The sequence below is a fragment of the Dendrobates tinctorius genome, unplaced genomic scaffold (assembly GCF_039654945.1).
Source record: "Dendrobates tinctorius isolate UK_male_01 unplaced genomic scaffold, ASM3965494v1 ptg000292l, whole genome shotgun sequence".
Classification (NCBI taxonomy): Eukaryota; Metazoa; Chordata; class Amphibia; order Anura; family Dendrobatidae; genus Dendrobates; species Dendrobates tinctorius.
This window is the reverse complement of record NW_027361959.1, coordinates 7,166,918-7,182,697: the sequence shown is the minus strand read 5'-3', so window position 1 is coordinate 7,182,697 and position 15,780 is coordinate 7,166,918. Positions and strand designations below refer to the sequence as shown.

General features: G+C 44.0%; 1 protein-coding gene across 16 annotated transcripts in view; it reads left to right on the top strand.

The window, feature by feature from the left end:
• CAMK2G (calcium/calmodulin dependent protein kinase II gamma) overlaps positions 1-15,780 on the top strand; it is a 301,123-nt gene that overhangs the window by 193,008 nt on the left and 92,335 nt on the right. For all 16 annotated transcript variants that reach the window (XM_073560061.1, XM_073560057.1, XM_073560059.1 and 13 more), the window contains exon 5: positions 2,876-2,941. In XM_073560061.1, coding sequence (XP_073416162.1) covers positions 2,876-2,941 — 66 coding nt within the window. The remainder of the gene's footprint in view (positions 1-2,875; positions 2,942-15,780) is intronic.

Below are 15,780 nucleotides of genomic sequence, written 5' to 3'. Positions count from 1 at the left end.
AACCAATGTTCCAGAGCACGGACTAATCCCCCAACACACAGCTCAATCATTAGTGTAAGGCAACTGCTTTAGATAACTACAACTGCCAACCTTAAAGGGAACCTGACAGCTGCCCTAGCCCCCTTACACCGCCACCATGTATGTATAACCACCTTTCCCTGTTTTGTGGCTTCGCGATTAGTGAATTAATATAAAATTAACTTTGAAGCTGCACTCGAGCTATGGAAATCAGTGGTTGATATTATATACTTTTAATTACCCCAGACTAATCCTTCCCCTTTCATGATGTAATGCAATTCACTGTGGGCGTCAGCATCCTGATTTACAAGAACAATGTCACCGCTGACTGCGATCCTCGCATCTGGCCAAGATCAGCATCACTGCTGCCTCCCTGGGTGTGTGCAGTGCGACAGTGAAGCTGGGGACTTACACTCGGCATCATTATGCATTCCCAGAGAGGAAGAACAGTCTCGCTCATTCCCAAAATTTGCAAAGAGCTGGCGGTGACGTGCCCACCTGCCTCACTTTTTTACTTTCCCTTATATGCCACAAATAAGTGTTTTGACTCTCAATCTCCCTTCATTGTCTACAGCAGGCCACCAGCAGAGCTCTTAACAGCTGATCATTGTCGGACCCCCACCTATATGATATTGATGATTTATCCAGAGGATCAGTCCTCAATCCCTTTTTAAGGGAATTTGGCAACAGGTTGTTTCTTCTCCATCTGAACGCAGCATGTTAAGGGACAGAGACCCTGATTCCAGCGAGTGTCACTTTCTTTACTGGGTGCTGCAGTTTCGATAAAATCACTGTTTTATCTGCTGAAATATACTTATTCTCTGAATGTTAAGCCATGTACAATGTTATCCTCACTGATTGGCAACTTTTCTATGTTCACACAGGCAGGAAGCTGCCAATCAGTGGTGAGAGTGTGGATGGACTACCTGGCAGCAGGATTACTAGTCCTCTGGTGATATTCTCCTGCTGATAAAAACAATGATTTCATAAAATCTGTGCACAGAAGTCCAGTAGGTGACACGTGGCTGGAATTAGGGTCTTTGCCCCTACATCATGTTGCTCTGGGATTAGATAGCAGAAGCCCGGTGACAGGTTCCTTTTAAGCAGCTACTGCTTCCAATTGTCACTAATCAAGTATCAAAACCTTTGTCATGATACCATGTAGCTGCCATCTCTCATCAGTAGCCATCAAATCCAGATGCCTGCTGGCAATGTGGTGAGGTCAGAGGAACACCTAGATACATGGTGGAGGTGTCTTTCCTTCAGGGACCGTAGTAGGCAGTTTTCTAAATGAGGACGTCCAGTTTAGTTACACATTTATAGTTCTGTATGTAACATATTATGTCATTTATAGAAGCTTGACAAATAGCGATGCCTTGCTTCTAGAAAATGATTAGCCATTACTGAATCTGCGTACCAAAACTGGTCATTTATCATGGATAATTCAAGCGGTTGTCAATGAAACATGAAATATTCCCTGATGCCATAAGAGACCTTTGACCAATATAAAAGACTCTCGTTCCTATAGTTTACAGTACAGGTTAGTCTGAATCCGATTCCGATCTATAGTTTACAGTACAGGTTAGTCTGAATCCGACTCCAATCTATAGTTTACGATACAGGTTGGTCTGAATCGACTCCTTCCTATAGTTTACAGTACAGGTTGGTCTGAATCCGACTCCGATCTATAGTTTACAGTACAGGTTGGTCTGAATCCGACTCCGATCTATAGTTTACAGTACAGGTTGGTCTGAATCCGACTCTGATCTATAGTTTACAGTACAGGTTGGTCTGAATCCGACTCCGATCTATAGTTTACAGTACAGGTTGGTCTGAATCCGACTCTGATCTATAGTTTACAGTACAGGTTGGTCTGAGTCCGACTCTGATCTATAGTTTACAGTACAGGTTGGTCTGAATCCGACTCTGATCTATAGTTTAGTTTACAGTACAGGTTGGTCTGAGTTCAACTCTGATCTATAGTTTACAGTACAGGTTAGTCTGAATCCGACTCTGATCTATAGTTTACAGTACAAGTTGGTCTGAATCCGACTCTGATCTATAGTTTACAGTACAAGTTGGTCTGAATCCGACTCTGATCTATAGTTTACAGTACAGGTTGGTCTGAATCCGACTCTGATCTATAGTTTACAGTACAGGCTGGTCTGAATCCGACTCCGATCTATAGTTTACAGTACAGGTTGGTCTGAATCCGACTCTGATCTATAGTTTACAGTAAAGGTTGGTCTGAATCCGACTCCGATCTATAGTTTACAGTAAAGGTTGGTCTGAATCCGTCTCCGATCTATAGTTTACAGTACAGGTTGGTCTGAATCCGACTCCGATCTATAGTTTACAGTACAGGTTGGTCTGAATCCGACTCTGATCTATAGTTTACAGTAAAGGTTGGTCTGAATCCGACTCCAATCTATAGTTTACAGTACAGGTTGGTCTGATTCCGGCACCGATCTTTAGCCCTGATTCTTTCATTGCTGTTAGAAAACAAAAGCAAAAACCTTCCACGATTTCAGCCAAAGCCATGCTCATTCTCCTCTCCATATGTCTAATGGGATACATTATGTTTGTTTGTCCTCCGGGAAATGTTAAGGGTCCCTCCTGGGTAGTTAATGCCTGCATTGAGTCACCAGGTCTGTTATCAGCCAGTTGGCAGTTCCTGAAAGTCGCTCTTAACACAGCGCCAGTTGACCCTTGATGGCTCGTTCTCGTAGAGAGGGAACGCTGTGCTACAGGCTTCCCTTAGGCTTTTAGCTTTGCTATGGGGTGTTTGATTATATTTATTCTTTTTTTTTTTTTCACCCTTTTCTAAGCTGCCTTTTTTTTCCCTTTAATCGCTCAGGGTCACGGGCGGAGAGCTGTTTGAAGACATTGTAGCGAGAGAATATTACAGTGAAGCAGATGCCAGGTGAGGATAAATCCGTCATATCTGAAGGCATGGGAACAATCTCTCAATCGTTTCCAATGTTCCTACCTTTCAAGGGAAAACCTCTGGCCTCAGAGACATGCCTTTGGAAAATAACCACTCTCCTCTCATTGTTACTACGTGTGTGTATGTGATGCAGTGACATAAACAATCCTTTGAGGAATGAGAGTGAACGGAAATTCTGCTTCCACACTGCCGGCAATGACTACGACTAAGAGCCATTTTTACAACGTACCGTAATGTGTAAAGTTAATGTAATGCAAATGTATTGACCAAAACTAGCAAACAATAACATGTATGATTTAAGAACATTTTTTAAAAAAAAAGCAACAATGCTACAGAATAAATAATCCACCGGGTGTGTCCATTTTAAGACTAACACCCCTCCTCCAGTGTCCACTTTAGGTTAAACTACTAGATAATTAGAATGTATTCCTAAAACCATATAATGGCATTAAAAATCAGATGCAGCGTCAAATAGTAGATGGTGAAAGCCATATAGCTACAGTCAATAGAAAACACTATGTAAATGGGCATATTTGGAAAAATAAAACCATTGTATGAGAAAACCATGCATACTAACACAGTGAAGGGTAATAAAACTAGATATGACAATAAAACACTGATACCAATATATTCTGGGTCACAAAACACAAGTAGAGAAAACCTGAAAATGAGGGACTAATTCAAGGAGGAGTTGAAACCCCACGCGTATCGCTACCTCTAGCGTGGCTTCATCAGGGGTGGAAGGTCACTTCCACCCCTGATGAAGCCACGCTAGAGGTTGCAATACACGTGGGGTTTCAACTCCTCGTTGATTATTGGTCCCTCTTATTTTCAGGTTTTCTCTACTTGTCTTTTGTGTTCACAGTTTGGTGACCCAGAATATATTGATATCAGATCAGTTAGGTGTTCTTTTATTGTCTTATAGCTGTAGGTCATATCTAGTTTTATTGCTCTTCCTTGTGTTACTATGCATGGTTTTTTCATATAATAGAGGTTTATTTTTCCAAATATAGAGAGTGCCTGTTTAGATAGTTTTCATATCGACAGTAGCTATATGGCTTTCACAATCAACTATTTGCTGTTGTACCTGATTTTTTTAATCATTAGCCTATGTGCGCACAATTTTGTATTTCATGCCATTTTGCTACATTTTTTTTTTCTGCACGTAAATGGTCCAAAAACGCAATGGAATACTAATTTATGCAAGGTAATTCAATGACAGTCCTGAAGTGTTGTGCTCATGATCAGTAAATTTCTGTCCGTATTTGCAGTGCGTTTTTTTTTCTGCAGCATGTCAATTCTTTTTGCATGTGTTTTTGACCCATTGAATGCACAGGAAGAAAAACCTATGAAAAACGCAGCGTGTTTTTCCGAAGCGTTTTTGCTGCCAAGAGATTCAGAAACCTTGCAGGAATTTCTGCAAGCAAATGCAAGCAAATATGCAGCGTGCACACATAGCCTTATATGGTTTTAGGATTAGAATCTGTATGGAAAATGCACTCAAATTACACATGTGATCTTACCCTTAAGTGAGTGGTGGATAAAATTGGCACTTCTGTGCTAAACGGCCATGTCTGTAGAAAAAATGAATCGATAGACAAAATATATTAGGCTGTTTAAGGGTAAGTGCACACATAGTTTTTAGGGTGTGCGGATGTTGTTGGAAAATCCGCAGGTAAATCCGCAAGACAAAAGTCCTGCGGATTAGCCTGCGGTTTTACACCTCATAATGATAAGATGTGAAACCGCACAAAGAATTGACATGCTGCGGATTGTAACCCACAGCCAAACCGCGCGGAAAAATCCACAGCATGTGCACTGCGTTTTTTTTTTTCCCATAGGAAATAAAGGTACTGTACAACGCAGCAGAATCCGCAGCGTGTGCACATACCCTAAGAAAATCTCTCAAGGGTACGTGAGCACGTCCAGAATTTTCAGCAACGAATTCTGATGTTTTGGCAGGAAAAACACAGTGAAATTATGCACATTTTTGGCTTGCAGTTTTGTCTGCATATTTTCCCCCACTCATTATTATGGGTGAAATCTTCTGCAAAAACACTGCAAGAATTGACATGCTTCAGATTTGAATTTTCAGTAAATCTGGAAATAAAAAAAATAAGCAATGTGTCAATGAGACTTCAGGAATCTCATTCACTTTGCTGGTACTTGGAAAACTGTGGCAAAGCTGCTCGGAAAAAATGCAACACAAAACGGAACCTGTGCACATACCTTATATGAACAACAATATTGGGACAACTTCATGTTAAACCTACAGAAACATTCGTGACATTCTAAATCCATATGAATACGGAGTTGGTCCTTACCTTTGCAGCGAAAACAGTTTCCACTTTTCAGGGAATGTTTTCAAGTAGATTTTGGAATTCATGGGAATTTTTGCTCATTCATCCATTAGCAGTTGTTGTGATGTCAGAGACTGATGTTGGATGGAGGTCATGGCTGATAATCTCCATTCTAGTTCAACTCAAAGATATCGATGGAGTTGAAGTCAGGGCTGCGTGCAGACAAGTCATGTTTTTCCACTGAAAACTCCCCCTAACCATACCTTTATGGACCTTTCTTTGCGACCACCTGGGCACAGTCCTGCTGGAACAGAAGAGGGCCTTCCCTAAACTGTTTCTACAATGTTTGAAGCATTCAGTTGCCCAAATTGTCTTGTTGTGGTGATGCATTTCGATTGATCTCACTGGAACTAAGGCATTTAGGCAAACCCCTGTAAAACAACCCCAGAATATTGTCCCTCCTCCACCAAACTTTACAGTTTGCACATTGTTCCGAGTGCCAGGAGAACACTACTTGTATTACAGTCTTGCTCGTCCATCAGATGCCATATAGAGAAGTGCCATTAATCTCTTCAAGACATATTTCCACCACTCCAAAGTCCAGCGGTGGTTGGATTTATACCAATCCATCTAACTCTTAGCATTGAGCTTTGTGATGTAAGGCTTGCATGCAGCTACTTGGCCTTGGAAACACATACTATGAAGTTCCTAATGCACAGTTTTTGTGCTGATGTTAAAGAGGTTGTCCAGGTTTCGGAATCTCTTGTGAATCTTCATAGTGCACATTGTCGCGGTTATCTGGCACCATAAATGAGCAATTTGCATACTTCCGGCCACATTCTGACTAGACCTCTCCATTCATTTGACCGCCCACTTCTGTCACCAGTGCATTTTTCCAGCACAGAGTGACAGAAAACTTGGGCCCCAAGCCTGGACAACCCCTTTAAATGCCAATAGAGGCCTGTAACTCTGCAGTTAAGTAAGCAGAGTACTTAGGATTACTATGCGCCACAACAGTTGGTGATTGTGCACTTTGTGCGGTCTGCCACTATGGATTCTTAAGCAGAAAGAAGAAATGTAATGAACCGACTTGTTTAAATGGTGGTATCTAATTACAGGACTGCGTCCAAATTTAGTGACCTCTTTAGAACAAACTATTGTGAATGAAAAATGTAACTTCAGTGGTTAGCATGAACCTGTCAGGCGATTCAGGCTGCCCCAACCACTGGCAGCATGAATGAGAGCCTGCGGGTAAGATTTCAGCTAATTGAGCTTGTCCCCAAAAAGTGACAGCATATCAAAGAAACTATACTTTGAAGATCCGGTCGGGGACCATAGTCGTAGATGAGACTAGTCTGGCTGTGCCCCCAGTCTGCTGGGACTGCTGCAGATAGTTGTCAGGTCTTTTCTCTGCGTGTACATAGGGGAGAGACCTGTCCGTGTCCTCTAGCAGCTCTGGGAATATGCTGTGGACCCAACTTGGATCTTCATATTATATTTTCTTTGAAAGGCCGGAGTCTTTCAGAGGATGATGTACCTGGCTACAGTAGTGCCGCCAAGCTATGATTCATGCTGCTTGTGGTTAGACAGCATGAGTTGCCTGACAGATTGCCTTTTAGAGGTGTGTCCCAGTACTTTGGTCTATATAGTTTATATCGGATGAGGCCCATGGTGAGGGCTAGTTTTTGGCCAAAAACTAGCCCTCACCGTGGGCCTCATGCGATATAAACATTTGCTTCATCAAGTACATTATTACTTTTTCTAAACTGTTGCAAGAAGATACATAGCGCAATGTTCTGGATACGGCCTCACAGCTGCCAAGCGTTAATTTCGGGTTTGACAACCGCGGATAATTACAAGTTGCTAATTATATTCAGAATGTTTTATCCAAAAAAGCCTTTATTCTGTGCACAAATTGCTGCGTTGTCATCACTCATACAATACACTAATGTGTGACGTGGACGCATGAGGCAGTTGTGAGCGCCGGCTGCTGTCTGCACTATCCTCAACGCAACGTTTTTAAGGTTCCGGGTTTTTTGTCCCCTATGAAGTAATGAGACGTGTGGTAGTTATCCCATACATCGGCACTGATGTGTTCTGTACCAATGCTAGTCTCTACCTGGCCCTATATTGTGTTTGATCTTTACCATAATTTACTTTTGTCCTTTACCATATATTTATTTTTATTGCCCCTTATGAAAGTGGAAGTGCAGGAAATAACAGTCCGGCAATTGCGATGCACCTCACATCATCATTGGACTGGGACCTTGGTTTAAGGGTGTATTGTCACAATCCAGTAATGTGCTGTATTGGCATAATTACTGTCAAAATATTACATGTGTTTAATTGAAATCGGGGGGAGAATGTAAAATACCGTACGCGTGAATCGGCTGAATAATGTAAGAAATGTATTAACCAGCTCTAGCCTGGAGAAGAATGGAACTATGCACCCAATCCAATTCTCATATATCGTGTAAAAAAAAAAAAAGAAAAGAAAAATACATGGCACAGCTGTATATCTTTATCTAGAGACAGCTATCCTGTCCTATGAGCACGCTAAGAGTTAGACGCTTCAATAGACTGTGGGTGTCCTGTAGTAATACTATCAGTGTGGCATAGCAGTATAACACATACATATAATCACTGTGAACCGTACAGCATGACATCCTATACGGATCCTGTATCTTGGGCTACTTTCAGACTTGCGTTAGGAGGTGCAGCGCAGGGCCGCCGCTAAGATCCGCCCCCGGCCGAATCTCCGGTCAGCTCCTCCCCTGAGCGCGTGACGCTGCATGCGACCGGCGTACCCTATATTTAGCATTGGGTACTCTGGCCGTGTGCTGGTATGTTTTTGCCGGCACATGTGTCCTTTTTGCGCTGCGCCGACGTGCGCCAAACGCACCATGTTACATTTTTGTGCATTTGGTGCAGCACAAAAAGGGCGCATAGAATCATAGAATCGTAGAGTTGGAAGGGACCTCCTGGGCCATCTGGTCCAACCCCCTGCTCAAAGCAGGATTCGCTAAATCATCCCAGTCAGATGTCTGTCCAGCCTCTGTTTGAAGACTTCCATTGAAGGAGAACTCACCACTTCTCGTGGCAGCCTGTTCCACTCATTGATCACTCTAACTGTCTAACTGGCAAAAACATACCAGCGCACAGCCAGCATACCCAACGCTAAATATAAGGTACTCCGATCGCATGCAGCATCATGCACCCAGAGGAGGAGCTGACCGGAGGGGGCGCGGCCGGGGCGGAGCTTAGCAGCGGCCCTGCGCTGCGCCTCCTGACGCAAGTATGAAAGTAGCCTTACACACCTTGAAATTGAAAGGACGACGCCAAGTAGAAAAGTTTTGGACTTCTAAAAATCGCAGGATCTGGGAATATGTTGGTGGCATACAAACTATGAAAAGTGGAAACAGTTTTTGAAACATCTTGAGTTATTCAGTATAGAGTATGAGCGCCTTATGCAGAAATACACGCACTTACATACCTTGTCTGCTATCAATGAAGGCCACATGGCCCCAGACCAATCTCTGGCTATCATTGCATCCAAGACAAAAACGGAACTCAGCGCTGAAGAGGATAAACCTCCATTGCCGTCTTGCTCTGCACCATGATAAACTTTAGCCTTTAAGAACGATGGCATAAGGTCATTGGAGCACCTGTAGCGGGACATCTGGCATGTGTAGACACTATTTGATGCCTTAGCTTGGTATGTGATGTCCAGTTTTACTTATATATACTACAGAATGGATCACTGTGCTCCATTCTTTGAATCTGATGAGACCATATGAGCAACGCCGTGCAGACGTCTTCACTAGAGTGTGTCACACCTCAGACTGCCAGGATTATGGTGTGTTGTTTCATAACCTATGTAACCTTCATTATAGATACATTGTGGTACAGCTCTTTCTCCAAAGTATCCCAGGAGCCATTTTCCATCATGATGCCAAGATACATGGTGCTTGTGCTTCTGTGAGCAGCCTGCTTGGCCTATACATGCAACTATTGCTTGCAGCGTCTCTGGAATTATCTCCTGCCAACCACATCAGGGCCATTATTGGTCATTAATTAAAAAGGATGCTGCCAGCAGCGGATCTTGATGATTTGCCCAAGTGCATTAAGCTCAGCAGAACATTCCTTAGACAACTATGTATAACCTCATTGATGGCAGACAAGACGTGTAAATATGATTTTTGCGTGTGTCACTCATACACCTTACTGAATAAACTGAGATTTTGAATATTCTGTTTCTGTTTTTTCATCATTTGCATATCATTAACATGTCTATCCATCCTGTGATTTACAATATGCCACGACTTTTGCTTTTTGGCATTGCCGTATTAATGTGGAAGGGTGTATATTAGGATGACCGGATCTCATGGGGGGGAAAAAATGTCAGAATCTTGTTCGTCTGGACCCCACAAAACGATTCCCCTTTCCAGATATTGAGAGAGCCAAAATTTGAGCTCGATCAAACGACGTTAACCCGTGCCGCTCGTCGCTCAAAGTTTGAAAAAATCCAAATTGAGGTATTTTAAGATTTAGGTATTTTGCATAGTCTGTTAGACTATAAAGAATGTGACAACAACATTGCAGAAATAGCCCTGACCAAATTTTCGAACCATTTGTGGTATTTGAATGCAGAGTTGGTGGGATTATCGTTTTTTGATCCCACCATTACAATGAAAAGTTGTTAATGGCTAATAAATTGCTCAGTAGCACAGATGAACCATCAGAGCACGCTAGGGTTGTAAATCCAAAAGTTAGGAAAGAAAAATTAAAAGAGGTAGGAAGTAACCGACTTTAACGACCTTCTGACAAAAGATGAAGAACAAAAGCAATATGTCCTGCAAGTTGTAAGCAAATGCCGAGCATTATATTCTGACGTTTCAAAAACTACTTTAACAAAAGCTCTAGAATAGATTAGATAACTATGTAAAATTATCAACTCATGTAGGTTAGCGTGCTCTGATGGTTCATCTGTGCTACTGAGCAATTTATTAGCCATTAACAACTTTTCATTGTCTGTAATGGTGGGATCAAAAAACGATAATCCCACCAACTCTGCATTCAAATACCACAAATGGTTCGAAAATTTGGTCAGGGCTATTTCTGCAATGTTGTTGTCACATTCTTTATAGTCTAACACAGGGGTCCCTAACCGCTGGTCCGCGGCCCAGCACCGGGCCGTTGCAGTGCCCTTGCCGGTCCGCGGACACAAGGGGAGCCGGGGGGCGGTGCAGCAGCTGATACTCACCCTGCATCCCGCGGCGGCTTCATCCAGCAGCGGCTTCATCCAGCGCTGAGCGGTCACGTGCTACCGCTCATTTAAGGTCATGAATATGGACGCCACATAGGCGTGGCATCCATATTCATGGACCTTAATGAGCGGTAGCACGTGACCGCTCCGCACAGGAAGAAGCTGAAGCGCCGCGAGATGCAGGGACGTGCAGCGACGGGAAGGAAGTTCAGCGACGTGAGGGTAAGTATGATGGGGAGGATGGGGGAGCCAAGCGGAGCCATAAATATAAGGGAGAGAGAGTGGGAGCGGAGCCATATACACAGGGGAGGGAGAATGGGAGCGGAGCCATATACACAGGGGAGGGAGAATGGGAGCGGAGCCATATACACAGGGGAGGGAGAATGGGAGCGGAGCCATATACACAGGAGGGAGAATGGGAGCGGAGCCATATACACGAGAGGGAGAATGGGAGCGGAGCCATGTATACTAGGGAGGGAGAATGGGAGCGGAGCCATATACACAGGGGAGGGAGAATGGGAGCGGAGCCATATACACAGGGGAGGGAGAATTGGAGCGGAGCCATATACACAGGGGAGGGAGAATGGGAGCGGAGCCATATACACAGGGGAGGGAGAATGGGAGCGGAGCCATATACACAGGGGAGGGAGAATGGGAGCGGAGCCATATACACAGGGGAGGGAGAATGGGAGCGGAGCCATATACACAGGGGAGGGAGAATGGGAGCGGAGCCATATACACAGGGGAGGGAGAATGGGAGCGGAGCCATATACACAGGGGAGGGAGAATGGGAGCGGAGCCATATACACAGGGGAGGGAGAATGGGAGCGGAGCCATATACACAGGGGAGGGAGAATGGGAGCGGAGCCATATACACAAGGGAGGGAGAGTGGGAGCGGAGCCATATATACTAGGGAGGGAGAATGGGAGCGGAGCCATATATACAAGGGAGGGAGGGAGACTGGGAGCGGAGCCATATATACAAGGGAGGCCGGGAGACTGGGAGCGGAGCCATATATACAAGGGAGGCCGGGAGACTGGGAGCGGAGCCATATATACAGGGGAGGGAGAATGGGAGCGGAGCCTTATATACTAGGGAGGGAGAGTGGGAGCGGAGCCATATATACTAGGGAGGGAGAATGGGAGCGGAGCCATATATACAAGGGAGGGAGAGTGGAGCCATGTATACAGGATGGGAGAGTGGAAGCAGAGCCAGGTATACAAGGGTGAGAGCAGAGCCATGCATACACCATGATTAAAAAATAATCAGCATGTATACAGTACTCCAGTACAATTTTTTCTAAGTGCTCAATGCTCCATTTCCTTGTAGGTTCCAATCATTATTAGCAGTGACAGTCATCAGTAGAAGTATCCATCTTTCAGCGTTAGGGGCCCACTACGCCTCCAACTCTTGTAAAATGAGTAAAAAACAAACATTGCTAGAGAGCTTCTTTGAAAAGGGAGAAAGACCTAATGATGAGACAGATGAAGACTCCATGACTGCAAAAAAAAAAAGAAAGCTGCATTTATAAGAAAATACAATGAGTCCTACTTAAATTATGGGTTCATCGCAACAGGCAATTCAAACGCCCCAAGCCCACTCTGTGTGATATGTGGTGACCAGCTATCTAATGAGGCCATGAAGCCTTCAAAACTGGCTCACCACTTACAGACCAAGCACCCTGCATCAAAAGACAAGCCTTTGGAGTTTTTTGAAAGAAAAAAGCGTGAACATGAAGGACAGAAGAAATTATTGAAGGCCACCACATTAACAAATGTGTCTGCACTGAGAGCATCATTTTTGGTGGCTAACCGCATTGCTAAGGCTAAGAAGCCCTTCACTATTGGTGAAGAGTTGATCCTGCCTGCTGCTAAGGACATTTGCCACGAACTTTTTGGAGAGGTTGCAGTTAAAAATGTGGCACAGGTTCCTCTTTCAGCGACCACTGTCACTAGACGAATTAATGAAATAGCAGAAGACGTCGAGGGACAGTTGTTAGAGAGGATTAATACGTCACCATGGTATGCAATCCAGGTTGATGAGTCTACTGATGTTGACAACAAAGCAATGATGCTTGTTTATGTGCAATATATTTTCCAGGAGGATGTGCATGAGGATATGTTATGTGCATTATTGTTGGCAGCCAACACCACAGGTGCAGAACTATTCAAGTCTTTGGATGATTACATATCAGGAAAATTAAACTGGTCATTTTGTGTAGGTATATGCACGGACGGAGCAGCTGCCATGACTGGACGGTTTTCTGATTTAACTACTAGGGTCAAACACGTTGCATCTGAATGCGAGTCTACGCACTGTGTCATCCATAGAGAAATGCTGGCAAGCCGAAAAATGTCACCTGAACTTAACACCGTTTTGCAAGATGTGATTAAAGTTATTAATCACATCAAAGCATACGCCCTTAACTCACGTCTGTTTGAGCAGCTCTGTGAGGAGATGGATGCGGAGCACAAGCGTCTTCTCTTAGGCTAGTTTCACACTTGCTTTTTTTTGCAGCGCGTTTTTCCCGCAAAAAAACGCATTGAAAAAACGCATACATAAGCATACAACTGCTGCGTTTTTTTCAAGCATTTTTATGAGCATGCATGAAAAAAACGCAGCGTTTTTATGCGTTTGTATGCGTTTTTAGCGCGTTTTTACCGCGTTTGCGTTTTTTTCCAACATTTTTAGGTGGCCCCTCACACTACCCAAACCATGACTTTACTAACCCTAACCCTGACCCTAACCCTAACCCTGACCCTAACCCTAACCCTGACCCTAACCCTTAACCAAATCATACTTAACCCTAACCCAAACCCTAAACCCTAACTAACCCTAACCCTAACCCTGACCCTAACCCTGACCCTAACCCTGACCCTAACCCTAACCCTGACCCTAACCCTAACCCTGACCCTAACCCTTAACAAAACCATACTTAACCCTAACCCTGACCCTGACCCTAACCCTAACCCTGACCCTGACCCTAACCTTAACCCTAACCCTGACCCTAATCCTTAACAAAACCATACTTAACCCTAATCCTGACCCTAACCCTGACCCTAATCCTTAACAAAACCATACTTAACCCTGACCCTAACCCTGACCCTAACCCTGACCCTAACCCTAACCCTGACCCTAACCCTTAACAAAACCATACTTAACCCTAATCCTGACCCTAACCCTGACCCTAATCCTTAACAAAACCATACTTAACCCTAACCCTGACCCTAACCCTGACCCTAACCCTGACCCTAACCCTAACCCTGACCCTAACCCTTAACAAAACCATACTTAACCCTAATCCTGACCCTAACCCTGACCCTAACCCTTAACCAAACCATACTAAACCCTAACCCTGACCCAAAACCCAACCCTAACCCTGACCCTGACCCTAACCCTAACCCTAAACCCCCTTAACTAACCTTAACTCTAACTCAAACCCCTAAATTCCATGGATAAAAAAAAAAAAACGCATATGCAAAAAAACGCTTACATGAGCATGCCAGTGCGCACATATGCGCATCCATAGGCTATAATGGCCCTTTTTAGCGCAAAACGTGCGCATATGTGCGCATGCGCTTTTTTGCAGGGCCAAAAAATGCAACATGATGCGTCTGGAAAATCCAATCGCACACCCCAAAAAAACGCAGCGCATGAAAATCGCATACATGCGCTTACAAGCGCGCAAGTATGCGCACCCATGTTAAAGATAGGGGAAAAAACGCATGCGCAGGTTAGCGTTTTTTTCCAGCGCTAAAAAACGCAAATGTGAAACCAGCCTAACACACTGAAGTCAGATGGCTTTCTAAAGGTAAAGCACTGGCCAGAGTTTTTGAATTACGAGAACCGCTTCATAGATTTCTTTTAGAAAAAGAATCACCACTTGCAGCACATTTCAGTAGTAAGGAATGGGTCACAAAACTTTCTTACTTATGTGACATATTCAACTTGTTGAACGAACTTAATCTGTCACTTCAGGGGAGAATGACAACTGCCTTCAAGTTGGCAGATAAAGTTGCTGCATTTAAAGCCAAACTAGAAGTGTGGGGACGGCGAGTGAGAACAGGAATATTTGATATGTTTCAAATATTAGCAGGGATTTTGGAAGAGAGCGAGCCTGAACCTTCATTCTCCCAGCTAGTGCATGATCATCTATCTCAGCTTTCAGTACAGTTTGAGCATTACTTTCCAACCACAAAAGACCCACAAACTAGGAAGGAATGGATTCGCAACCCATTTGTGAACAAGCCAGGTGAATCGACCTTGTCCGTGCTTGAAGAAGACCAACTGCTTGAAATTGCAAATGATGGTAGCCTTAAAAGTATGTTTGAGATGTCAAATCTCCCAACGTTCTGGATTAAAGTCAAGGCAGAATATCCTGAGATCACCACAAAAGCACTGAAAACTCTGCTTCCATTTCCAACATCCTATCTGTGAAACTGGATTTTCTGCAATGACAGCAGCAAAAACGAGATTACGGAGTAGACTGGACATAAGGAACACACTTCGGGTGTCGCTGTCTCCCATCACCCCTAGATGGGACCGTCTTGTTGGAGGAAAACAAGCCCAGTGCTCCCACTGATACATGGAAACAAGCCCAGTGCTCCCACTTCAAAACCTATGGTGAGTTGAGTCTCATTCACATTATAAATGTTATATTATGATAAGTATGCACTAAACCTGTCCATAGCCCCGCCCCCTTATGACCAAAGCCCCACCCCTGACACGCCTCCATTCTCTCCCTGCCGGGCCATGAAAGAATGGTCTTGCTTGAAGCCGGTCCCTGGTGCAAAAAAGGTTGGGGACCCCTGGTCTAACAGACTATGCAAAATACCTAAATCTTAAAATACCTCAATTTGGATTTTTTCAAACTTTGAGCGACGAGCGGCACGTGTTAACGTCGTTTGATTGAGCTCAAATTTTGGCTATCTCAATATCTGGAAAGGGGAATCGTTTTGTGGGGTCCAGACGGACAAAATTCCGACATCGATTTTTTGCTGTCACCCTAGTGTATATGAACAGTTTTTAGCTGTTGCATGAAAGCTAGCTGTGTGTCAGTGAGGACCCCAGTCTTATAACTTGTGTAAGATGCCTTTCAGTACGAAGTAGGTAATTATTGGGTGTAGTTATACATTTGTGTGTGTAAGAACCCTGCTGGCATCACTGCATGGCTTCCCTTCCCCCGCACACCAACTTACTCACTGCTCCGGGTCATGCTGTGAATTCTGTTTGCTGCCAGTCCTATGCT